The sequence below is a fragment of the Lolium perenne genome, chromosome 3 (assembly GCF_019359855.2).
Source record: "Lolium perenne isolate Kyuss_39 chromosome 3, Kyuss_2.0, whole genome shotgun sequence".
Lineage (NCBI taxonomy): Eukaryota > Viridiplantae > Streptophyta > Magnoliopsida > Poales > Poaceae > Lolium > Lolium perenne.
The window spans coordinates 249,191,308-249,218,813 of NC_067246.2; the positions used below are offsets into that span (position 1 = coordinate 249,191,308).

The 27,506-nt window shown below is 42.8% G+C and overlaps 1 protein-coding gene and 2 long non-coding RNA genes across 3 annotated transcripts; all 3 read left to right on the forward strand.

Moving 5' to 3' along the window:
• The first annotated feature begins 7,808 nt into the window (after window positions 1-7,808).
• LOC127344664 (protein CANDIDATE G-PROTEIN COUPLED RECEPTOR 7) lies at window positions 7,809-9,394 on the forward strand. The gene has a single exon (XM_051370982.2). The coding sequence runs from the start codon at window positions 7,905-7,907 to the stop codon at window positions 9,243-9,245; it is 1,341 nt and encodes a 446-aa protein (XP_051226942.1). The 5' UTR covers window positions 7,809-7,904; the 3' UTR covers window positions 9,246-9,394.
• A 3,697-nt stretch (window positions 9,395-13,091) lies between these two features.
• Window positions 13,092-14,504, forward strand: LOC127338722 (uncharacterized). Its single transcript, XR_007874476.2, has 3 exons — window positions 13,092-13,190; window positions 13,276-13,398; window positions 14,416-14,504. It is a non-coding gene; the product is annotated as an uncharacterized lncRNA (long non-coding RNA).
• A 725-nt stretch (window positions 14,505-15,229) lies between these two features.
• LOC127338723 (uncharacterized) lies at window positions 15,230-16,071 on the forward strand. Its single transcript, XR_011754230.1, has 3 exons — window positions 15,230-15,318; window positions 15,405-15,478; window positions 16,009-16,071. It is a non-coding gene; the product is annotated as an uncharacterized lncRNA (long non-coding RNA).
• The last annotated feature ends 11,435 nt before the right edge of the window (window positions 16,072-27,506 follow it).

Genomic DNA, 27,506 nt, shown 5'->3' on the forward strand with positions numbered 1-27,506 from the left:
GTGACAGAATAAAAATATAGTTTCACTAGAGGAACCTGATAATTTGTCGATGAAGAAGGGGATGCCTTGGGCATCCCCAAGCTTAGATGCTTGAGTCTTCTTAAAATATGCAGGGGTGAACCACGGGGGCATCCCCAATCTTAGAGCTTTCACTCTCCTTGATCATATTGTATCATCCTCCTCTCTTGATCCTTGAAAACCTCCTCCACACCAAACTCAAAACAAACTCATTAGAGGGTTAGTGCATAATCAAAAATTCACATGTTCAAAGGTGATACAATCATTCTTAACACTTCTGGACATTGCCCAAAGCTACTGGAAGTTAATGGAACAAAGAAATCCATCCAACACAGCAAAAGAGACAATGCAAAATAAAAGGCAGAATCTGTCAAAACAGAACAGTCCGTAAACACGAATTTTTCTGGGGCACTAAACTTGCTCAGATGAGAAAACTCAAAACTAATGAAAGTTGCGTACATATCTGAGGATCACGCACGTAAATTGGCAGATTTTTATGAGTTACCTACAGAGAACCCTGCCCAAATTCGTGACAGCAAGAAATCTGTTTCTGCGCAGTAATCCAAATCTAGTATCAACCTTCTATTAGAGACTTCACTTGGCACAACAATGCAATAAAATAAAGATAAGGAGAGGTTGCTACAGTAGTAAAAACTTCCAAAACACAACAAAACAGTAGTAAAATAAAAACATGGGCTATCTCCTAAGAAGTGCTTTCTTTATAGCCATTAAGATGGGCTCAGCAATTTTAATGATGCACTCACAAGAAATAGTAGTTGGAGCAAAAGAGAGCATCAAAAAGAAAATTCAAAACACATTTAAGCCTAACCCACTTCCTATGAAAAGGAATCTTGTAAATAAACAAATTCATGAAGCATAATGCAACAAGCATAGAAAGACTAGACAAGCGCAACTTCAAGATTTTCAGCAAAAAGAGAGGTGTTTTAGTAACATGAAAATTTCTACAACAATATTTTCCTCTCTCATAATAACTTTCAGTAGTATCATGAGCAAACTCAACAATATAACTATCACATAAAGCATTCTTATCATGAGTCGCATGCATAAAATTATTACTCTCCACATAAGCATAATCAATTTTATTAGTAATAGTGGGAGCAAATTCAACAAAGTAGCTATCATTATTATTCTCATCAAGTGTAGGAGGCATAGTATAATCATAATAAAATTTATCCTCCATATTAGGCGGCACCAAAAGACCACTATCATTATAATCATCATAAATAGGAGGCAAAGTATCATCAAAGAAAATTTTCTCCTCAATGCTTGGGGGACTAAAAATATCATGCTCATCAAAACCAGCTTCCCCAAGCTTAGAATTTTCCATATCATTAGCAACGATGGTGTTCAAAGCGTTCATACTAATATTATTGCTACTAGCATGCAAATAAGGTTCCATAGGTTTTTAAATTTTCGCATCAAACAATCCATGTCTTAGCTCAGGAAATAGCTTAAAAAGCTCACTGTTGCTTTCCATTATGCCTAGCTAGTGAAAAACAAGAAACAAAAAGATGCAATTGCAGGATCTAAAGGAAATAGCTTCGAGCACTTACAACGGCGCCAGAAAATAACTTAGTTACCTGGGACCGGAGTGTGAGTGCCTTTTACCTTTCCTCCCTGGCAACGGCGCCAGAAAATAGCTTGATGTCTACGCACGCTTCTTTTTCTGTAGACAGTGTTGGGCCCCCAAGAGCAGAGGTTTGTAGAACAGCAGCAAGTTTCCCTTAAGTGAATCACCCAAGGTTTATCGAACTCAGGGAGGAAGAGGTCAAAGATATCCCTCTCAAGCAACCCTCCAATCACGATACAAGAAGTCTCTTGTGGCCCCAACACACCTAATACACTTGTCAGATGTATAGGTGCACTAGTTCGGCGAAGAGATAGTGAAATACAAGTAATATGGATGAATATGAGTGGTAATAGCAATCTGAAATAAATATGGCAGCGAGTAAACATGCAGCAGAACAGTAAATAAACGGAGATTCGATGTTTGGAAACAAGGACTAGGGATCCTACTTTCACTAGTGGACACTCTCAACATTGCAATCATAAAGGAATATAAATAAGCACTTCACTATGCTATTTCGAATTACTCTCTGGCAAGATAACGAACACTAATTCATCATGTAGGCAAACCTTAAAGATGTATTCCCAAGTACTAATAAACACCCCACGCTGTCACTGTGAGCATTCATAGGAGGTACTAACACACCACAATTTCATAGAGACATCCAACTCAAATCATAACTCTGTGAATAAGTATTCTGTGAAATATAGCCTAAGAGACCCACACGGTGCACACATTGTCACCTTTACACACGTGGGACAAGGAGTCTCCGGAGATCACATAAGTAAAATCCACTTGAATAGCATAACGACATCTAGATTACAAAGCTCATCATATGGATCTCAATCATGTAAGGCAGCTCATGAGATCATTGTATTGAAGTACATGGGAGAGAGAGATTAACCACATAGCTACCGGTACAGCCCTTAGCCTCGATGGAGAACTACTCCCTCCTCATGGGAGACAACTATGGTGATGAAGATGGCGGTGGTGTCGATGGAGATGCCTTTCGGGGGCACTTCCACATCCCGGCAGCGTGCCGGAACAGAGACTTCTGTCCCCCAGATCTTGGAGTTTCGCGATGGCGGCGGCTCTGGAAGGTTTTCTGGAGTTTCATCAATCCGTGTCGAAGATTTAGGTCACGAAGGCTTATATGGGCGAAGAGGCGGAGTCGGAGGGACACGGGGGTCCCACACACTAGGGGGGTGCCCCCCTTGGCCGCGCCGCCCTGTGGGGTGGGGCCCCCTGGCTCCCCTCTGGCCCCTCTTCGGTGCTCTGGAAGCTTCCGGGAAAAATAAGATATTGGGCGTTGATTTCGGCCGATTCCGAGAATATTTCCTTTGTAGGATTTCTGAAACCAAAAACAACAGAAAACAGCAACTGGCCCTTCGGCATCTCGTCAATAGGTTAGTTCCGGAAAATGCATCAAAACGATATAAAGTGTGAACAAAACATGTAGGTATAGTCATAAAACAAGCATGGAACATCAGAAATTATAGATACGTTGGAGACGTATCAGTGTCCCAGAGATCTTCAATATCAAAAGTAGTGTGCTCTTCCAAATCATGATCACTAATGTAGGTAAAGGGCATAGGAAGATCATTGTACTCAGATTCATTATCATAATAATCATTAGGAGCAACATACTTACGGTTACCTATAGTTATCTCATACACGCGGGGATGTGCCGTTACCTCTTTCTTTTTATTCCCCTCTTCTTCTTCTTCTTCTTCTTCTTCTTCGTTCCCTTCTTCTTCTTCTTCTTCTTCTTCTTCTTCTTCTTTTCCTTCTCCTCGTTCCCTTCTTTAGGAGGAAGAGGCTTGAAGGGAGGCTTCTCCACATAACCTGATTTATTTCTAGAAACAATAGAAGAAACTTGAGAGGATTCCTCCTTTTCATTAATAAGTTCAAAACACACAGCGGTCCTATCATATTTTGGCAAAGTGTCATCTTCTAAAATATTTTGTATGTAAGTATTTGTGTGGCAATTATCAATGCAATAAGAAAGACACCCATGCAGGACACTATTAATATCAAGAGCACTCATATCCACCAAAGAAGTTTTTCTCAATAACTCTTCACACTCCAAAAATAATGTAAGTTCATCATGCTGATTAGAAGTGATTTCACCATCCCAATACAAATTTGCAGCACTCATGAGGTTCGAATTATCGTTGGAGGAGCATTGAAAATTAAAATGACCCACTCTATGGCAAAGTTCACAAATAAAAGGATAGAGGGCACAAACTTTTTCACCAAGATCATCTAGAGCCCTAGACCACTTTCTAGTTTTTTCATTCCTGTGATGGATACAATATTCTTCTTCAATTTTATTCTTTTCACAAGGTCTATGAACTCCACAAAAATTAACATGCTTATAGGAAATACCAGTTTCAGAAGTTTGACATTTTCATTGCAATCATTAATAACAGTTTCATCCTTCATGCTGATGTCTTTAAAAGGTTCATGATACATGTACCAATTTTCTTTAGGAACATTAATATGAGAAGCAAAGGCTCTATAGCAATCGACCATAATTTGAGGATCAAGACCATATTTAGCACTAAGCTCTTGAAAATCAGCAGTTTGAGCGAAAGACTTAATGCAATCATACTCGTAGTTTATACCTGATTCTTTACCTTTGTCGTTATCCCAATCTTCAATATTGCTTTGAATTCTTTCAAGAAGATCCCATCTAGCTTCAACCTCCCTGCTTGTGAAAGATCCCTCCAAACAGGCATCTAGATAGTCCTTGAGGTGTCCTTAAAGCCTTGCATAAAAATTATTAATAATAACATTACGGGGGGAGCTCATGGATGGGACATTTGAACATTAGTAACTTCAATCTCCCCCATGCTTGGGAAATACTCTCTCCATCACGAGGATAACAGTTATAAATGTAATTCCTATCAACATGCACTTCATGAGGAGGATAAAATTTAGAATAAAAGGGAGGTACAATTTCCTCCCAACCAATAGATCGACCATTCTTCAGCATCTTATACCATTCCGCAGCTCTGCCCTTCAGAGATATAGAGAATAGCTTCCTCTTAACTTGGTCCTTTGAAATACCTGCACTCTCGAATAACTCGCATAATTCATGTATAAAGAGTAAATGATCACTAGGATGGACAGTCCCATCTCCAAAGTAGCAATTGTTCATAGCAAGTTCAACAATTTTCGTAGGTATCTTGAAGGGAATACTTTCAGTAGGTGGATTTGGAATATCACAAGCATCATTCGAATCACCACATATTGGAGACAAATCATTATCAAGGCAAAATACTTCTTCCAAAGCTGAGGAGCAAAAAAGATTATTTTTATATAAACTAGCTTCCCCAAGCTTAGACTTTTCCATAGCATTAGCAGTAATTGCGTTCATACTAATAACATTGCTACTAGCATGCAAATAAGGTTCCATAGGTTTTTTAATTTTCGCATCAAACAATCCATGTCTTAACTCAGGAAAAAGATTAAAAAGCTCACTAAATTTTTTGTTGTTTTCCATTATGCCTAACTAGTGAAAAATAAAAACAAGAAACAAAAAGATGCAATTGCAGAATCTAAAGGAAATAACTTCGAGCACTCACACACCGGCAACAGTGCTAGGAAATAGCTTAGTAGTCGGAGGATGTGAATACCTTTTACCTTACCTCCCCGGTAACGGCGCCAGAAAATAGCTTGATGTCTACGCACACTTCTATTCCTGTAGACAGTGTTGGGCCTCCAAGAGCAGAGGTTTGTAGAACAGCAGCAAGTTTCCCTTAAGTGAATCACCCAAGGTTTATCGAACTCAGGGAGGTAGAGGTCAAAGATATCCCTCTCAAGCAATTAAGATACAAGAAGTCTCTTGTATCCCCAACACACCTAATACACTTGTCAGATGTATAGGTGCACTAGTTCGGCGAAGAGATAGTGAAATACAAGTAATATGGATGATTATAAGTAGTAATTGCAATCTGAAATAAAAATGGCAGCAAGCGAAAATGTAGCAGAACTTGTTGGAAACGGTGTTTCAATGCTTAGAAACAAGGCCTAGGGATCATACTTTCACTAGCGGACACTCTCAACAATGATCACATAATTGAATAAATAAATGCTACTCTTAAACACTCTCTTGTTGGATAACAAACACCATTCATTGTGTAGGGCTGCAAAAGCACACCTCAAACCGGAGTAAACAAGCTCCACAACTTCATAAAGGAATCACACACGATGCGCACACTGTCACCATCACACCGTGGAGAGTGAATCCGGAGTTCATATTAAAGTAACCTCTAGAGTGCATAATAGACAAGAGTAACATCTACATATTCAACTAGATTACAAAGCTCATGATCACATAAAGACCACACCATGGGAGAGAGATATGAACCACATAGCTACCGGTAGAGCCCTCAGCCTCGGGGGAGAACTACTCCCTCCTCATCATGGGAGTCAGCAACGGCGATGAAGATGGCGATGGAGTCGATGGAGATGGATTCCGGGGGCACTTCCCCGTCCCGGCGGCGTGCCAGAACAGAGACTTCTGTCCCCCGAACTTGGCTTCGCGATGGCGGCGGCTACGTAACTTTTCGTGGCGGAAGAACGATCATTTTTAGGGTTTTCGCATCTGGGAGAATATATAGGCGGAAGGGCAGCCTCAGAGGGGTCCCGAGGTGGGCTCCCCACCTGGCGGCGCGGTAGAGGGGTGGGCCGCGCCCCCCTATGGTGTGGCCAGCTCGTGGCCCCCCTTCGTCTCTCGTTCGGACTCCGTGAAGCTTCTGGAAAAATAGGGGCGTGGCCTTTTGTTTCACGCAATTCCGAGAATATTTCCTGTGTAGAATTTCTGAAACCAAAAACAGCAGAAAACAGGAACTGGCACTTCGGCATCTTGTTAATAGGTTAGTCCCGGAAAATAAAAATGATATAAAGTGTATATAAAACATGTAGCAATTGGTATAATATAAGGATGGAACATCAGAAATTATAGATACATTGGAGACGTAACAACTCTCCTCATTGAAGACGGAGATCCCCGCCACCATCCTCCTCACCACATCCGGCTCTGACTATTGCAACGCCACCGGAAGAATAGCTTCAGGGCACCAGATATTTGGCCAGAGAAATCTGCAGCACCTCTCCCTGCATACCACCGACAACCGGGATAGAGTCAAACCAAATCAGAATAAAGCCTAGATCTAGTTCTAATACTAGAACTACTATGAACAGAGAAGCCAACGTCTCTCCTTTGCCATCTCATGCCGGTTATTCTGGTGAGAGAAGCTCGGGATTGACCCAAAGGCACACGAGGGACTCTCAACAGGAGTGGAGAATGAGAGAGAAGGGGAAGGGACACCGTTAGTTCAAGTGACAGACCGTGAGCCTGTTGCTCTTCGAGGGTGGCCTCCTAGTTGGCCTGGTGGTTGGTGATGCAGTGAACTCTTCGTGGAAGATTGTGAATAGGCATGAGCTTCTCCTTCATGAATGTTGTGAAGTGGTTGTTAAGTTTGCCATCTCTGAAATGAAGGAAAAACTGGCCATAAGAAAAAAAAAATTTATCCTTCGTGGAATTGGCTTGAAGAAAAATGTGAGCCTTCTTAGTTATCTTGTCTCTAGGTGACATCTTTGCTTAAGCAAGCTCCAATTATACTCATCTTTTTTATATTTGTTTGAGTAGGAATTTTTTGGGGCGACTTTCGTCCAATCCTATGAATCAAAGGAAGCCTAAACATTTGGTAACAATAATCACATTACCTGCTGTCAAAACAAGAAAAACAAGGATCAGAGTACTAGAAGTATGTCATTGTCAGCGACCACTCTGGTATGTAGTGCGCATTTTCCTAAAATCTGTTTTTTCTTCTCTTCCGTGGGTCAATTAAGTTGTTGATCATGTGTCTCTGTCTGAAATTGATCCCTCAAACACGGCGGGGAAGTTGCTTGACCCGGCAAGACGTTGCGTCTTCGTCAATGGTCATCCACTATTTCCTTCTAGACTTTTCTTTGCTTCTCCCGTACAATCTCCAAAATTCCTCGGCTGCAAGCCCTGCAAAGCTTCGTCGCAGCTGCCTGCATATACGTGTCCGCCCAATTTTACTGGTCCGTCCAGGCCGGCCACCGTGTTTGCTTCCTAGCTAAGCGTGCCGGTCAAAGTCCACCCACACCGCGGCCTCACCAATCTCGACGCGAATCCAACGACCCGCTCCACCTCTACCCCGTCTCCATAAGCCCAAAGGGAAAGTCACCATCCCCGTCGCACGCGTCTGGCCAATTCCCGCACCTCCACCACTCCGCCTCCCCTCTCCCAGATCTCGCCGCGATGGCGCCCGCCGCCGCGCGCCTCCTCCTCCTCCTCGCGGTCGCCGGGGTCCTCCTCCGACCCGCGGCGGCGGAGATCAAGCAGGAGCTCTTCAAGGACGACTCCCGCCAGTCCATCCTCTTCGAGAAGTTCGGCTTCTCGCCGCGCGGATCGGTCTCCATCGCCCTCACCGGCGCCAAGGCCGCCTCCAAGCTCGCCAAGCCCGACCCCACGCAGCTCGGCTTCTTCCTCCTCTCCGACGAGGCGCTCTTCGAGGCCATCTACCAGCAGCCGCCGACCACGGATCTGAACCCCAACCCGGACCCCAACACAGCCTGCGTCCTCTCCAGCCCCTACGTCATCCCGCTCTTCACCTTCGCCGACCTCGACGCCGACGGCAACTACAACCGCACCTTCCCCATCTCCCACCCCGACGAGTACAGCCTCTTCTTCACCAACTGCGCGCCCGAGACCGCCGTCACCATGGAGGTACGCACCGACATGTACAACACCAACCTCGACGGCACCAAGGACTACCTCTCCGTCGGCGAGGCCCCCGTGCCCTCGATCTACGCCTTCTTCGCGCTCGGCTACGTCCTCTTCCTCGCCGCCTGGCTCTACCTCACCCTCTACCACAGCCGCCTCTCCGCGCACCGCATCCACCACCTCATGTCCTTCCTCCTCCTCGCCCGCATGCTCTACTGCATCTCCGCCGCCGAGGACCAGCACTACATCCGCGTCGCCGGGTCCTCGCACGGCTGGGACGTCATGTTCTACCTCTTCCAGCTCGTCAAGGGCGTGATCCTCTTCGCCGTCATCGCGCTCATCGGCACCGGCTGGTCCTTCCTCAAGCCCTTCCTGCAGGACAAGGAGAAGAAGGTGCTCATGGTGGTCATCCCGTTGCAGGTTGCGGCCAACATCGCCGCAGCCGTGGTTGGCGAGACCGGGCCGTTCCTGCAAGAGTGGGTAACATGGAACCAGATCTTCCTCTTTGTGGATGTGGCCTGCTGCTGCGCGGTGCTATTCCCGGTCGTGTGGTCGATGCGCTCGCTGCGGGAGTCGTCCAAGACAGACGGCAAGGCTGCCCGCACCCTCGCCAAGCTCACCCTCTTCCGCCAGTTCTACGTCGTCGTCATTGGGTACCTCTACTTCACTAGGATCATCGTGTATGCGCTCAAGACTATCACAAACTACAAGTACAGATGGGTCAGCGTTGCCGCAGAGGAGGTGGCCACCATGGCGTTCTACATCTTCATGTTCTACATGTTCAAGCCGGCTGAGAGGAACCAGTACTTTGCTCTCGATGATGATGAGGAGGAGGCTGCAGAAATGGCACTTCGTGAGGAGGAGTTCGAGCTCTAGACTGTTTGTGTGCTGACGATACATGTTGATGGGGAATGCACCCCTACCTGTTCAATTTCTACTCCTTGTGATGTTGATCATACTATACAGATGCAAAATTTAGCTTATATTTGTCTAATGTATTATGGTAAATCTTCACTTCTTTTGTACTCCTTTCTTTTAGCTTCAAGTGTTGCAGCTGAGACCAGGGATAATTGGATTGCTTGTGTTGCATACCAGGGCGAGATCAGTCACTGTTTTCATTAGCTTTGCTTCGTCTGCGCTCACTTGTTCTATTTCCTGTATGGGCAAACAATTTCATTTGTATAGTCAGAACATTGATTAACATCTTGTTGATGCCTCATAATTTGAAAGCAAGGTCTAGTACAGAGCTTTGGTGAAGAGACTTGATGAGGATTATTACTAGTAGGGATTTGTGTTCTTTTCTAATTTCTATACATCACTATGTCTTTGTATGCTTTGACTGCTTACCAAATATTCAGAGACACCATGGGTTGTATACAATCGATGGTAAGGCCCAGAGTAGCATGTTGTCGGCAGCAAATAAGGGATTGAGCTAATCTTGTTAGTGTTTCGTTCTCTGAAACATGTTTCTCACACTATTATCTGATTACAAAATACATTGTACAATCAGAGCTTTCACGTACTTTGTATCTTGTAATTGGTATCCTGATGCTGCGGTAATGTGGAAGCTGTGGTCTACAATCGTTTGTTAGAGCATCTCCAGTCACGTCCCCCAAAGCGGTTTGGGATGCGCCGGACAAAAAAACGTTCTCAGCCGCGTCCCTAAAGCCGGTTTTTGTCCGGCGCGTCCCGATACGGTATCCGGCGCACCGAGCCCATCCTCGTCCCACAGGGGACGCACCGGAGACGCTGGACACACTGAAAAGCGAGACGGGGAGTGGCGGGGCTGACCCGTCAGCGCACATTGAAATTTAACCTAACCGTCGCCTACCTCGCGAAGGAAGTTATTGGCGTGCAGCGACAGTGCAGTTCCCGTAGAGGCGCAGCGAAGCGTCTCGTCGCGCCTAGCTTTGCGTGCCGGTGTTAATGAGCGCCACCGCTCCCCACCTCCCTCCGGCCTATAAAGAGGGCCGCCTCTTATCGTCCCTCTCACACACAAACCCTAACGCCTCTCCCCAACCCTAGCCGCCACCATCTCAAGAGTCGACGCCATGGCTGGTAGAGGCGGAAGCCGAGCTCGCGGCCGTGGTCGTGGCCGCGGCAGAGCTGAACGCTCGCCATCGCCTGCGACACCGTCGTCGTCCTCATCGTTGGACATGCATGACGAGGAGGGGCCCGTGCTGTTCGAGTTCATCGTCGTCCTCAAGGACGACCCACACGGCATCCAGAGGCTGCTGGACACCTTCGCCGACTTCGTCACCGGCGACGATCGCCCGGGCTCGCTGCATCTGCGGGAGGATGACTGCTGGTGGATCATTGACGTGATCTACGACGCGTGCGACAAGATGTACCTCCACATCGGCTGGGAGAAGTTCGCGCGCTACCACCGCCTCGAAGCCGGCTTCGTGCTCGACGAGACGCGTTGCCGCCGGAACTACCACGGCGACAGCGCCGAGGAGGACGACGACTGAAGAGTGTTGTTTCTTCGCAGCGAATATATGCACGAAGGTTTAACCAACAGGAGCACCCTCACCAGCTTGATTTTCCACTTTGGATGACTGGGTGTGCTCTCGAGTGTTTTTTCTTGGCAGCGAACACACGAAACCTTCAATGTCCGGCCTAGTTAGATTTAGTTTTTTTGCAATGTTTTATATTTGTGTCAACCATGGTTCAAACTATGTATTAGTTTGTGGAAAACCATGTTCCAAACTATATCTTCATGTAAACCACGTTTCCAATTATGTATTAGTTTGTGGAATATTTCTTCTCTTTATTGAAATAAAAATGCAATAATAATAATATATTTTAATGTTTGGGGGGGGGGGGGGGGGCGGCGTTTGGGGGACGGTTTGGGGGACGAACGAAACATGTCCCTCAAACGCTTAAAACCGGCGCCGTTTGAGGGACGGTTTGGGGGACGCGACTAGAGATGCTCTTAGCTCGTCTTTCAGAAAGTGAACTCGTGATGCCTTTGATACTTCAGTCTGAACTGTATTTAAGCTGACCAATGTGGAGCAGTGAGACGACGGAGATACCCGAGTCTTAATTCAGGGCTGGCAGAATATGCTCTTCGTTGTGATTTTCTATGTCTTCCTATATTCTTCGTCGTTATATTCTTCATCACTGTTTAGCCTAATCTTTCATGGTGATGTGCAGAGGTTATTATTCCAAGCGAATCTGTAGTACGAATTTGAGGTTGGAAAAACTTTACACTCCCATGTTCAAGGTTCTTCTGTCAGTGCTTCTGCATGCCCTGAAGGCTGAATAGGATGTACTAGTGGTTTTTTTTTGTTACTATCTCACGGAAGTTTGTAAGCAAAATTCGATTCAGATCAATCGATCTTGTTATCTCTTTCTTTTGTTAGGTCGCATGGCTTATTTTTTACCTCCTCTGTTTTGCTTGAAAATTATTACTTCTAGCTGTAGCAGTCTGTCTCGATTTTCTGTTCTTGTACTCCTACGGGCTATGGAATGCTGGGCAGGCCCTCATAAACCAGCCACTAAGACTAGTCATAATGGGTGATATCATATAATAGTATTATACATATGATAGTAGTGTATAATACTATATCTATAATGCAAATTATTATGTATTAGTATCATAATCTAGTTATATTTATTGATATGTAGAATCTCAATGCAAAATTGTGTTCAAGATATGGGGTGTTGTACCCCAGCCCACCAGAATTCAAATCCCAGATTTGATATCTGTGTCTCATAAAGGCGGAATATTCATTCAGTGGGAGGCGACGTTCCCGTCGATAGCGAGACGCCTGTGGTGACTTCGTCAATTTCAAGATCCAATCTGCCGGCTCAGTCTTTCGGAGATGCTTATAGGGGTAGGGTGTGTGTGCGCGCGTTCATAGAGGTGAGTGTATGCGCGTGTATGTGAGCGTCTACGTTTGTACTGTGTTTCTCAAAAAAAAAAAAGATACGGTATCTATCTATGATATCACTACCATCTCTTTTATTATTAATTGATGTGACACATCAGTATTTTGCATTCATGTAATGCATAATAGTAGCTATGATACCCTCATTTTGGGTAGTCTAAAACGACTAGTACATCATCGTAGAAGGCTACAACTTGATACACCACTCAAAACGGCTTAAAACACAGCCGCTATGATGACACGGTGATGTCAACTCGCCTTGCCCAAATCCTACCGGAAGCACTCGCTGTGGGTAGCAGCCAACACCAGGCAACGCATCAACCCCCATCCTCGCCGAAACAAGCAAACCTTTTCCTCTAGTAGGAAACTGCTCGGTAGCAAGCACCGTTTCGCTAAAGGGCGCGCGGTCATGGACCAGCCCATCAGTAGAGCTGGGTGTCGATGATAAGATAGTGGCTCTTGCCGTTAGGATGGTAGGGCGTTATTTTAATGCGCACCGGCTTACTTCATGTATCTGCAGATGTGAGATTAAAAAAACAGAGGAAAACATTTGTCTGCCGCTCGATGTGGTTCAGGTAGCTACTAGCCTTTAGTTGTTTCTTTGTTAATTTAGTATTGTGTTTTGTGGTGATCTCAGCCTTACTTTCTCAATTTATACTTATGCCTTGCTTTTAGTCTTAGATAGGATTTTCTCTCTCTTTCATATATGCTTCTTTCACATCTTTTCGTTTCTATTTTCTTTCTTTAACATTCTTTTTTTCTTCTTTATTACATTCTTTTCTGTATGTATGTCTTTTTTATTTATGCTTTCTTACATTCTTGTATTTTTCTTACAGATGGTACCCTGCATGTTGAAGGGCTCGTTACCATGCCATTTGTTTCCGCTGCTTGGTCTATTCTCTGCTATGGGGATGAATCCCTGCACAAGGTTGTTATTTAGCCTTGAGCCTTTGTATATTTTCAGTTATACTTATGTAACTTCGACACTGTGATTAGTTAGCTTGGCTTGACAGGTTTGTTTTGATGTTGCGTGGATTGTTGCAACGGTGACGACTGTTGAGATTCTTCCTATGGAAACTGGTCTTCGCTCAATCACTGATTCTAAGCCAAGATACTAATGAGCTTTCTAATGTCCGGTATGCTCTTGTCTTGGTTATTGTACTCATTCAGTATGTTACTTGGAGCAGTTAATAGTTACATGGTGGTGAAGATATTCCTGACATTGGTTTTGCTATGTGAAAGGAATTTGTGAGATAGTAATAGTTAGATGTTTTACTAGAACACTTTGTTCTAACGATCTTGCCTTTTTTTTGCTTTAGCATATTTGCCAGCTGATATTTATGTTTTGAAAATCTTATAATGCCTTGGTTTGAACTTTGTTTTCTTTATATTTTTTAAAATGCGATAAGAACCAATGTGCAGGCATCCTAGGTTGTATTAGCAGCAAAGAATATTGGTCTATACGTACTTCTATATTTACCTAATTATATCCTTTTTTGTTCTGTTTCAGGTGAATATTTCTTTTTCATGAATCAGTCTCTAAATACCAGTGCAGTAGTAATGTAGAAAATGAATTTGGCACCTGGAAGAAACATAGAACGCAAATCTATAATACTGGAATGCTGGATTATATTTGCACTTTTTTGGTCAAGAATTATGTACCTTTTTCCCTTCACTTTGTCACAAGAATGCTGATCTGTTTGCCTTCTCTGGATATGCTTCATACACAATAGTCTATTTTGTGTGTATCAAACAACATTGTACCGATAAAACTGATAATGGAAGTTGTTGAATTGATCAACTATAGGCTTTCCAACTTTTTTGGTCAAGAATTATGTACCTTTTTCCCTTCACTTTGTCACAAGAATGCTGATCTGTTTGCCTTCTCTGGATATGCTTCATACACAATAGTCTATTTTGTGTGTATCAAACAACATTGTACCGATAAAACTGATAATGGAAGTTGTTGAATTGATCAACTGTAGGCTTTCCAAAAACTTATGTTAGTCGAAGCAGGGGTATTCTCGCAAAGATTTACAGTTGGGGGCCTTAAGATAAGAATACACTGTGATGTAGATTTTATTTGTTCTGTATATTATTGGAGTGTGCACAAACATTATCAAGTAGCATTACAGTTTATTTCGTTTCTGCAGAGATGAGGATTATGGCTTTTCAGTGGGTGCCTGTCTTCATGCTCTGCACTCTTCATGTCCTGTTTATATTGTTGAATCCTCGGCTGCTGGAGCTTCAGGTTAACAACTATGCTTCCCAGGTTTCTGTGGGTATTCCATGTACTAACGCTACTTTTTGCAGGCTGCGATGTGCAATGCATACAAGAGAATTGTAAGATTCTGCGCCCCCCGATCCCCCCCCCCCCCCCCCAAGTATGGAATCCAGAGATCGTTTTTTTTTTTTTTTTGAACAGCCCAGAGATCGTTCTGAAGTTGCTGTACTTGCCCAAGCCTTATGGCAAACTGACTGAATGCATTCGACCCGTTGTTGACAAATTCGGTCAGAGTTCTATATCTGTGGGTGACAGAGGTGATCGATGCAGCTTTCAGGAGAAATATGTATTTGATCTGCCAAAAGCGGGCCAGAAAAGAATAGCTCAGAACCAGAAAAATATTTGTTACAAACGCCGAAAGGTTTCAGAATCACAGTCATCTGCTGATGCATCTACGACTAAATTATTTTCTGCTGGCATACGACATAAATTTGCAAAAGATTATGCCTATGATCTTCAACTGTCATTAAATTCATGCATTAAGTTCTTGTCACCTGATAATCATTATGCTTATCCATATCTCTGTCTTTCGCTCTGCGTTAATCCAAAGACAAGTCTGTTTATTAGAATTTCTACGCAAGTTATCTCCTGGATCCCTTGGATCTGCAAGCAGGTAGGCAGGAACCATGAAGCTGCATGTCACTGATAGCTTGTCATCGTTTTTTAACTTGACATCCTAACAAGTCTTTCGCTCTGCGTTAATCTAAAGACAAGTCTGTTTATTAGAATTTCTACGCAAGTTATCTCCTGGATCCCTTGGATCTGCAAGCAGGTAGGCAGGAACCATGAAGCTGCATGTCACTGATAGCTTGTCATCGTTTTTTAACTTGACATCCTAACAATTATTGAATGATGCAGGCAACAAAGAAATGTTTGTTTTCTTTTGACGTATTACTATATTTCGAAGCTCTTCAGACTAATGCTTCTCCGATGTAAGGTTTTCCTCCTTTTGCATTTTGGACATGCCATGTTGCAATTTATGTGAAGTATATATGGGATCTTAGATTGCTTTAGTTATTACAAATGCATGACTTCATAATATTATTTTTAGGTTTTTGTAATCCTGTTTTGTGTTTACATCCTTCCCTGAAATCAAATAAGGTAGCCTACTGTAGCGTAGGCTTATTCAATACAACCTCTTGGAATGACTTGGACTTCATATAAGGTAGCTTACTGAATAATTTGGATGAGCTGTTTCTGTAGCTTGCTTATAGACCCATGCTTACATCCCCAACAATCCATCCTTCCCTGAAATCAAATCATCTAGAACATAGAACAGCACTTGAACCTGTCAGAAGGTTATAAATTTGAATAAGGGATCTACTGATGTCGTTGTTCTAGGATAAGCTCATAAGCCTCATAGCTTTGATCTTAGGGCAGACCTAACATTCCTGGATACATGATGATATTGTACTCTTTCTTTCAATTTTATTTTTCACCTAATATCCGAATGTCTATGTAGCCTATCATCCTGGAGACACTAAACTATTTGAAGATGAATCTCGGTTGATTGGTGACCATGGTGCATATGTTGATCTCATCAGTTTGCTGAAACGGATGTGGTCTGATGGTCATGCTTTCACTCGAGCATGTTTGGACTGGAAGTTAAAATGCCTTATGGAGTTATGATACAAGTTATTGCCAAGATTGGCGATAGCCTGAATACTGAATGTTACATTGAAGTCCTTGAACTGGCTATCCATAGTGAATCTGCGGATGTTCAAAATGAGGCTCTTATGCCATTACCCATTATTGTATGGTACTCTGGTCCTAGGATGCTCGGAGTGATGTTCAAGAAACTTGAGTAAGTAAATATGCATCTTTTTCCCTGATTTCAGACCATGCATTTTCCACTTTACGCTTTTTTATGAAATAAAACATGTTCTGGTTGGGTTATGTTTACCAAATACTGTTGAAGGCATTCCCTTGGTTGAGGAATATAAATTTATCTGCGTTTGCTTGTAACAAAACTGAACTTAATTTATTTCCCTAGTTCTGCAAGATCTGATAGCCTCGAGTTGGCTTGTGTTTCTTCATGTTGTTTGGTGATTTAGGATCTGAGCAAGTGTGGAAATGTATTGCCTTTTCCCTTGGTTTCCTCTCTTGTTTAAATGGAACCACTAATGTTACTGACAACTGACAAAGCAGGGAGCAGTTGCAAGCTGTTCTTGGACAAGAAATCAAAACAACCAGTCTCAACATTAGATCTTCTCTTAAAAGGTTTCGGTTACCCTCAGTGTGATATCAAAACTGTCAATACTAAAGAGCAAATTTCTGTTGTGGACATGAAAGTACTACAAGCTCAGAATGTCGACTTGAAAACTAACGTACTGAAGGCCCACAGACTTCCAAAGAATGTATCATTTCTATGTTTGAAGCTTTGCCACGACTATTGAGCCATTCTAGCATGGAGGTTCTGCTTGAGATGAGAGTTAAGTGTGTAAAATGTATTGATTTTCTACTACTTAATGGAATGAAAGATGTCGGAGATGCATTTTCTCTTGTAGTATGCTGCTTCTCAGATGATGTACGAGTGGGTGGGGCGGGGTGCGGAAGATGGAAGATGTCAATAAAGCATGCTTTTGCACAAGCTGGAGATTCTCACTTTCTACTGTCTCTTTTGGAATCAACTGGGACAGTTATGCAAGCTAGTGATACTCAAGGAGATGTTTTTTTTCTGCTCATTTGTATTGCTTATTGCTCAGCTTGATAACCCCAATATCATTGTAAGGAGGACCAGATCGAGATTAGTTCACAGATGCTGCACTTACTCTTTCAAAGGAGGAATAGAACTTTTCCTCTCGAAGAACTTCCGTGTTAGAGATAATTTATATGATTACTTGTCATCTAGAGTTTGTTAGGATGATCTCCAGCGTGGTCGAACCCAACGGATCGAGCACGACCTTTTGACCTCGTCCGCGCCCTGATCGGGGGCGCCCAACCGCATCACTGGTTGGTGGGCCTTTGCCGCATGCGCTATATATAGAGAGTGGTGGGAGCGGTGGCACACATCACGAGGTTGACTGGAGTGCCACTCGCCCCACTAAAAGACCTACCGATAGGGGTTAGCACAGTGCCGACGGGAAGCTCCGCCGCCACCTCTCTCCCTCGACCTCATGCCGTCGCCACCGCCACCATGTCGACGTCCTCCGGTACCTCTGCAAGGGTGAAGGTGACCCTCGATCTCTCTCTCTCTCTCTCTCAGTACATGAACACCTTTTGTTACAGAGATAGAAACTACTCATTTAGATCTACACTAGTTGATCCTCGGGATTAAACATTGGTATCAGAGCCTATTCTAGGTTGTAGATCTCGTGTTTCCGGGTAGAATAGATGAACAACTACCCTAACCCTAGATCCCCACCGAACAGAAACCCTGATTTGAAAAGGGGAAAAAGAAAAATGTTACCATGAGATATACATGTTATATTACTTTATGCTGACAATATCCATGAGATATACATGTTATAAGTTGGAAGCAACCGCTGAAACTTAATCTTCCTTTGTGTTGCTTCAATACCTTTACTTTGAATTTATTGCTTTATGAGTTAACTCTTATGCAAGACTTATTGATGCTTGTCTTGAAAGTACTATTCATGAAAAGTCGTTGTTATATGATTCAATTGTTTACTCATTGCATTTACATTGCTTCGAATCGCTGCATTCATTACATGTGCTTACAATAGTATTGATCAAGATTATGATGGCATGTCACTTCAGAAATTATCTTTGTTATCGTTTACCTACTCGGGACGAGTAGGAACTAAGCTTGGGGATGCTGATACGTCTCCAACGTATCGATAATTTCTTATGTTCCATGCTACTTTTATGATGATACACACATATTTTATACATACTTTATGTCATATTTATGCATTTTCCGGCACTAACCTATTAACGAGATGCCGAAGAGCCAGTTGTTGTTTTCTGCTATTTTTGGTTTCAGAAATCCTAGTAAGGAAATATTCTCGGAATTGGACGAAATCAACGACCAGGATCTTATTTTTCCACGAAGCTTCCAGAAGTCCGAAAGGGAAACGAATTGGGGCGACGAGGCGGCCACACAACAGGGCGGCGCGGCCCTGGCGTGTGGGCCCCTCATGGCGCCCCCTGACCTACCCTTCCGCCTACATAAGCCTTCGTCGATAATAGTTCCAGTACCGAGAGCCACGATACGGAAAACCTTCTAGAGACGCCGCCGCCGCCAATCCCATCTCGGGGGATTCAGGAGATCGCCTCCGGCACCCTGCCGGAGAGGGGAATCATCTCCCGGAGGACTCTTCATCGCCATGATCGCCTCCGGATTGATGTGTGAGTAGTTCACCCCTGGACTATGGGTCCATAGCAGTAGCTAGATGGTCGTCTTCTCCTAATTGTGCTATCATTCTTAGATCTTGTGAGCTGCCTAACATGATCAAGATCATCTATTTGTAATGCTACATGTTACGTTTGTTGGGATCCGATGAATATGGAATACTATGCTATGTTGATTATCAATCTATCTATGTGTTGTTTATGATCTTGCATGCTCTCCGTTATTAGTAGAGGCTCTGGCCAAGTCGTTACTTGTAATTCCAAGAGGGAGTATTTATGCTAGATAGTGGGTTCATGCCTCCATTAAATGCAGGACGTGTGAGAAAGTTCTAAGGTTGTGGATGTGCTGTTGCCACTAGGGATAAAACATCAATGCTATATCTAAGGATGTATTTGTTGATTACATTACACACCATACTTGATGCAATTGTCTGTTGTTTGCAACTTAATACTGGAGGAGGTTCGGATGATAACCTGAAGGTGGACTTTTTAGGCATAGATGTGATACGCGTTCAACACGCGTCCGTTGGGAACCCCAAGAGGAAGGTGTGATGCGTACAGCAGCAAGTTTCCCTCAGTATGAAACCAAGGTTATCGAACCAGTAGGAGCCAAGAAGCATGTTGAAGGTTGATGGCGGCGGGATGTAGTGCGGCGCAACACCAGGGATTCCGGCGCCAACGTGGAACCTGCACAACACAACCAAAGTACTTTGCCCCAATGAAACAGTGAGGTTGTCAATCTCACCGGCTTGCTGTAACAAAGGATTAACCGTATTGTGTGGAAGATGATTGTTTGCAGAAAACAGTAGAACAATATTGCAAGATTGTATTTCAAGTAAAGAGAATTGGACCGGGGTCCACAGTTCACTAGAGGTGTCTCTCCCATAAGATAAACAGCATGTTGGGTGAACAAATTACAGTTAGGCAATTGACAAATAAAGAGGGCATGACCATGCACATACATATCATGATGAGTATAGTGAGATTTAATTGGGCATTACGACAAAGTGCATAGACCGCCATCCAACTGCATCTATGCCTAAAAAGTCCACCTTCAGTTATCATACGAACCCCCTCCGGTATTAAGTTGCAAAGCAACAGACAATTGCATTAAGTATGGTGCGTAATGTAATCAACAACTACATCCTTAGACATAGCATCAATGTTTTATCCCTAGTGGCAACAGCACAACACAACCTTAGAACTTTCTGTCACCGTCCTGGTGTCAATGCGGGCATGAACCCACTATCGAGCATAAATACTCCCTCTTGGAGTTACAAGCATCTACTTGGCAGAGCATCTACTAGTAACGGAGAGCATGCAAGATCATAAACAACACATAGATATAACTTTGATAATCAACATAACAAGTATTCTCTATTCATCGGATCCCAACAAACGCAACATATAGAATTACAGATAGATGATCTTGATCATGTTAGGCAGCTCACAAGATCCGACAATGATAGCACAATGGGGAGAAGACAACCATCTAGCTACTGCTATGGACCCATAGTCCAGGGGTAGACTACTCACACATCACTCTGGAGGCGACCATGGCGGCGTAGAGTCCTCCGGAGATGATTCCCCTCTCCGGCAGGTGCCGGAGGCGATCTCTGGATCCCCGAGATGGGATCGGCGGCGGCGGCGTCTGGAAGGTTTTCCGTATCGTGGCTCTCGATGCGGGGGTTTCGCGACGGAGGCTATTTGTAGGCGGAAGGGCAGGTCAAGAGGCGGCACGGGGCCCCACACCACGGGCCGCGCGGCCAAGGGGGCCGCGCCGCCCTAGGGTGTGGCCCTCGTGGCCCCTCTTCGTCTCTTCTTCGGACTTCTGGAAGCTTCGTGGCAAAATAGGACCACGGGCGTTGATTTCATCCAATTCCGAGAATATTTCGTTACTAGGATTTCGAAACCAAAAACAGCAGAAACAAAGAAACGCACTTCGGCATCTTGTTAATAGGTTAGTTCCGAAAATGCACGAATATGACATAAAGTGTGCATAAAACATGTAGATAACATCAATAATGTGGCATGGAACATAAGAAATTATCGATACGTTGGAGACGTATCAGCATCCCCAAGCTTAGTTACGCACGTCCCGAAGCGAGGTAAAACGATAACACGAGATAATTTCTGGAGTGACATGCCATCATAATCTTGATCATACTATTTGTAAAGCATATGTAGTGAATGCAGCGATCAAAACAATGTATATGACATGAGTAAACAAGTGAATCATAAAGCAAAGACTTTTCATGAATAGCACTTCAAGACAAGCATCAATAAGTCTTGCATAAGAGTTAACTCATAAAGCAATAATTCATAGTAAAGGCATTGAAGCAACACAAAGAAGATTAAGTTTCAGCGGTTGCTTTCAACTCATAACATGTATATCTCATGGATATTGTCAACATAGAGTAATATAATAAGTGCAATAAGCAAGTATGTAGGAATCAATGCACAGTTCACACAAGTGTTTGCTTCTTGAGGTGGAGAGAAATAGGTGAACTGACTCAACATTGAAAGTAAAAGAATGGTCCTCCATAGAGGAAAAGCATCGATTGCTATATTTGTGCTAGAGCTTTGATTTTGAAAACATGAAACAATTTTGTCAACGGTAGTAATAAAGCATATGTATCATGTAAATTATATCTTATAAGTTGCAAGCCTCATGCATAGTGTACTAATAGTGCCCGCACCTTGTCCTAATTAGCTTGGACTACCGGATCATCACAATGCACATGTTTTAACCAAGTGTCACAAAGGGGTACCTCTATGCCGCTTTGTACAAAGGTCTAAGGAGAAAGCTCGCATTGGATTTCTCGCTATTGATTATTCTTCAACTTAGACATCCATACCGGGACAACATAGACAACAGATAATGGACTCCTCTTTTATGCATAAGCATGTAACAACAATTAATAATTTTCTCATTTGAGATTGAGGATATATGTCCAAAATTGAAACTTCCACCATGGATCATGGCTTTAGTTAGCGGCCCAATGTTCTTCTCTAACAATATGCATGCTTAACCATAAGGTGGTAGATCTCTCTTACTTCAGACAAGACGGACATGCATAGCAACTCACATGAAATTCAACAAAGAGTAGTTGATGGCGTCCCCAGTGAACATGGTTATCGCACAACCAGCAACTTAATAAGAGATAAAGTGCATAATTACATATTCAATACCACAATAGTTTTTAAGCTATTTGTCCCATGAGCTATATATTGCAAAGGTGAATGATGGAATTTTAAAGGTAGCACTCAAGCAATTTACTTTGGAATGGCGGAAAATACCATGTAGTAGGTAGGTATGGTGGACACAAATGGCATAGTGGTTGGCTCAAGTATTTTGGATGCATGAGAAGTATTCCCTCTCGATACAAGGTTTAGGCTAGCAAGGCTTATTTGAAACAAACACAAGGATGAACCGGTGCAGCAAAACTCACATAAAAGGCATATTGAAAACATTATAAGACTCTACACCGTCTTCCTTGTTGTTCAAACTCAATACTAGAAATTATCTAGACCTTAGAGAGACCAAATATGCAAACCAAATTTTAGCATGCTCTATGTATTTCTTCATTAATGGGTGCAAAGCATATGATGCAAGAGCTTAAACATGAGCACAACAATTGCCAAGTATCACATTACCCAAGACATTTATAGCAATTACTACATGTATCATTTTTCAATTCCAACCATATAACAATTTAACGAAGGAGAAACTTCGCCATGAATACTATGAGTAGAAACCAAGGACATACTTGTCCATATGCTACAGCGGAGCGTGTCTCTCTCCCATAAAGTGAATGCTAGGATCCATTTTATTCAAACAAAACAAAAACAAAAACAAACCGACGCTCCAAGCAAAGCACATAAGATGTGATGGAATAAAAATATAGTTTCAGGGGAGGAACCTGATAATGTTGTCGATGAAGAAGGGGATGCCTTGGGCATCCCCAAGCTTAGACGCTTGAGTCTTCTTAGAATATGCAGGGATGAACCACCGGGGCATCCCCAAGCTTAGAGCTTTCACTCTCCTTGATCATGTTGCATCATACTCCTCTCTTGATCCTTGAAAACTTCCTCCACACCAAACTCGAAACAACTCATTAGAGGGTTAGTGCACAATAAAAATTAACATATTCAGAGGTGACACAATCATTCTTAACACTTCTGGACATTGCATAAAGCTACTGGACATTAATGGATCAAAGAAATTCATCCAACATAGCAAAAGAGGCAATGCGAAATAAAATGCAGAATCTGTCAAAACAGAACAGTTCGTATTGACGAATTTTATTAGGCCACCAGACTTGCTCAAATGAAAATGCTCAAATTGAATGAACGTTGCGTACATATCTGAGGATCATGCACGTAAATTGGCTTAATTTTCTGAGCTACCTACAGGGAGGTAGATCCAGATTCGTGACAGCAAAGAAATCTGGAACTGCGCAGTAATCCAAATCTAGTACTTACTTTTCTATCAACGGCTTTACTTGGCACAACAAAACACTAAACTAAGATAAGGAGAGGTTGCTACAGTAGTAAACAACTTCCAAGACACAAAATAAAAACAAAATACTGTAGTAAAATAACACATGGGTTATCTCCCAAGAAGTTCTTTCTTTATAGCCATTAAGATGGGCTCAGCAGTTTTGATGATGCAATCGCAAGAAATAGTATTTGAAGCAAAAGAGAGCTTCAAGAGGCAAATTCAAAACACATTTAAGTCTAACATGCTTCCTATGAAGAGGAATCTTGTAAATAAACGAGTTCAAGAAGCATAATGCAACAAGCGTAGAAAGATAAAACAAGTGTAGCTTCAAAAATTTCAGCACATAGAGAGGTGTTTTAGTAACATGAAAATTTCTACAACCATATTTTCCTCTCTCATAATAACTTTCAGTAGCATCATGAGCAAACTCAACAATATAACTATCACATAAAGCATTCTTATCATGAGTCTCATGCATAAAATTATTACTCTCCACATAAGCATAATCAATTTTATTAGTTGTAGTGGGAGCAAATTCAACAAAGTGGCTATCATCATATATAGGAGGCATATTGTAATCATAAAAGAAAATTTTCTCCTCAATGCTTGGGGGACTAAAAAGATCATGCTCATCAAAGCCAGCTTCCCCAAGCTTAGAATTTTCCATAGCATTAGCAACAATGGTGTTCAAAGCATTTATAGTAATAACATTCCCATTAGCATGCATATAAAGTTCCATGGGTTTTTTAATTCTCTCTTCAAACACATCATGTCCTAATTCAAGATAAAGTTCATAAAGATCTCTCATATTTTTGTTGTTTTCCATTATACTTAACTAGTGAAATAAAAACATGCATGATATTAAGTAAAGTGAAACAAGTAACTAATTTTTTTGTGTTTTTGATATAGCAAACAAGATAGCAAATAAAGTAAAACTAGCAACTAATTTTTGTGTGTTTTGATTTAGTGCAGCAAACAAAGTAGTAAATAAAACTAAGCAAGACAAAAACAAAGTAAAGAGATTGGGATGTGGAGACTCCCCTTGCAGCGTGTCTTGATCTCCCCGGCAACGGCGCCAGAAAAAGCTGCTTGATACGCGTTCAACACGCGTCCGTTGGGAACCCCAAGAGGAAGGTGTGATGCGTACAGCGGCAAGTTTCCCTCAGTATGAAACCAAGGTTATCGAACCAGTAGGAGCCAAGAAGCACGTTGAAGGTTGATGGCGGCGGGATGTAGTGCGGCGCAACACCAGGGATTCCGGCGCCAACGTGGAACCTGCACAACACAACCAAAGTACTTTGCCCCAACGAAACAGTGAGGTTGTCAATCTCACCGGCTTGCTGTAACAAAGGATTAACCGTATTGTGTGGAAGATGATTGTTTGCAGAAAACAGTAGAACAATATTGCAGTAGATTGTATTTCAGTAAAGAGAATTGGACCGGGGTCCACAGTTCACTAGAGGTGTCTCTCCCATAAGATAAACAGCATGTTGGGTGAACAAATTACAGTTAGGCAATTGACAAATAAAGAGGGCATGACCATGCACATACATATCATGATGAGTATAGTGAGATTTAATTGGGCATTACGACAAAGTACATAGACCGCCATCCAACTGCATCTATGCCTAAAAAGTCCACCTTCAGGTTATCATCCGAACCCCCTCCAGTATTAAGTTGCAAAGTAACAAACAATTGCATTAAGTATGGTGCGTAATGTAATCAACAACTACATCCTTAGACATAGCATCAATGTTTTATCCCTAGTGGCAACAGCACAACACAACCTTAGAACTTTCTGTCACTGTCCCAGGTGTCAATGCAGGCATGAACCCACTATCGAGCATAAATACTCCCTCTTGGAGTTACAAGCATCTACTTGGCCAGAGCATCTACTAGTAACGGAGAGCATGCAAGATCATAAACAACACATAGATATAACTTTGATAATCAACATAACAAGTATTCTCTATTCATCGGATCCCAACAAACGCAACATATAGAATTACAGATAGATGATCTTGATCATGTTAGGCAGCTCACAAGATCCGACAATGATAGCACAATGGGGAGAAGACAACCATCTAGCTACTGCTATGGACCCATAGTCCAGGGGTAGACTACTCACACATCACTCTGGAGGCGACCATGGCGGCGTAGAGTCCTCCGGGAGATGATTCCCCTCTCCGGCAGGGTGCCGGAGGCGATCTGCTGGATCCCCCGAGATGGGATCGGCGGCGGCGGCGTCTCTGGAAGGTTTTCCGTATCGTGGCTCTCGGTACTGGGGGTTTCGCGACGGAGGCTATTTGTAGGCGGAAGGGCAGGTCAAGAGGCGGCACGGGGGCCCCACACCACAGGGCCGCGCGGCCAAGGGGGGGCCGTGCCGCCCTAGGGTGTGGCCCCCTCGTGGCCCCTCTTCGTCTCTTCTTCGGACTTCTGGAAGCTTCGTGGCAAAATAGGACCCTGGGCGTTGATTTCGTCCAATTCCGAGAATATTTCGTTACTAGGATTTCTGAAACCAAAAACAGCAGAAAACAGCAACTGGCACTTCGGCATCTTGTTAATAGGTTAGTTCCAGAAAATGCACGAATATGACATAAAGTGTGCATAAAACATGTAGATAACATCAATAATGTGGCATGGAACATAAGAAATTATCGATATGTTGGAGACGTATCAAGATGCATGCTGGATAGCGGTCTATGTACTTTGTCGTAATGCCCAATTGAATCTCACAATACTCATCATAACATGTATGTGCATGGTCATGTCCTCTTTATTTGTCAATTGCCCAACTGTAATTTGTTCACCCAACATGCTATTTATCTTATGGGAGAGACACCACTAGTGAACTGTGGACCCCGGTCCATTCTTTTACATCAAATATAATCTACTGCAATACTCGTTCTACTATTTTCTGCAAACATCATCATCCACACTATACATCTAATCCTTTGTTACAGCAAGCCGGTGAGATTGACAACCTCACTGTTAAGTTGGGGCAAAGTAATTTGGTTGTGTTGTGCAGGTTCCACGTTGGCGCCGGAATCTCTGGTGTTGCACCGCACTACACTTCGCCGCCATCAACCTTCAACGTGCTTCTTGGCTCCTACTGGTTCGATAAACCTTGGTTTCTTACTGAGGGAAAACTTGCCGCTGTACGCATCACACCTTCCTCTTGGGGTTCCCAACGGACGAGTGCTTTACCGTCACAAGGAAGCTATTTTCTGGCGATGTTGCAATCCCACGTCAACTCCCACGTCAGCAGCACTTTTTCTGGCGCCGTTGCCGGGGAGATCAAGACACGCTGCAAGGGGAGTTTCCACCTCCAATCTCTTTACTTTGTTTTTGTCTTGCTTTACTTTTATTTACTACTTTGTTTGCTGCACTAAAACAAAACACAAAAAAATTAGTTGCTAGTTTTACTTTATTTACTATCTTGTTTGCCATATTAAAAACACAAAAAAAATTAGTTACTTGCATTTACTTTATCTAGTTTGCTTTATTTACTATTGCTAAAATGAATAATCCTGAAGTTGAAGTTCGTTCGTTTAAGCAATAAGGGGGGAATGTTTAAAAGATGCTTGGTATAGAATTAGTGACGCTCATAATAGGTGCACTAAGAAACACTCCACCACTATCTTACTTAGGAATTTTTATGTTGGTATCTCTAGCTGGAATAGGTATGTTCTTGATTGTCTTGCGGGGGGTAATTTCCTAGGCACTCCCGCTTTAGAAGCTATTTGCATAATTGAGAGTCTATTTGGAATACCACCTATTAATAAAGTTAAAATTGAAATCTCTCTTGAAGATGTCATGAAAAAGTTGGAGACAATAGAGCAAAATCTTCCAAGAATTGAGACTAATTTGGGAGCATTACTTGATAGCACTGACAAATTTGATAAATCTCTAGGTGGAATTAATGAGAGAATTGCCATCTTAGAAGCTTGTGCTATTCATGATAATCAAACCCAAAGGATTAGTGAACTTGAAGAGGCTATGGGAACATTGGGTTCAATTTTTTCTTCTATTAAATTTAAGGAGAAAGCTTATGTGGGTAAGGAGCAAAAGTTCATGTATGCCTCTAAGGTGCCTAAACCAAAAAACCATTATAGGCCTAAAATTGACAAAGCTCTTAATAC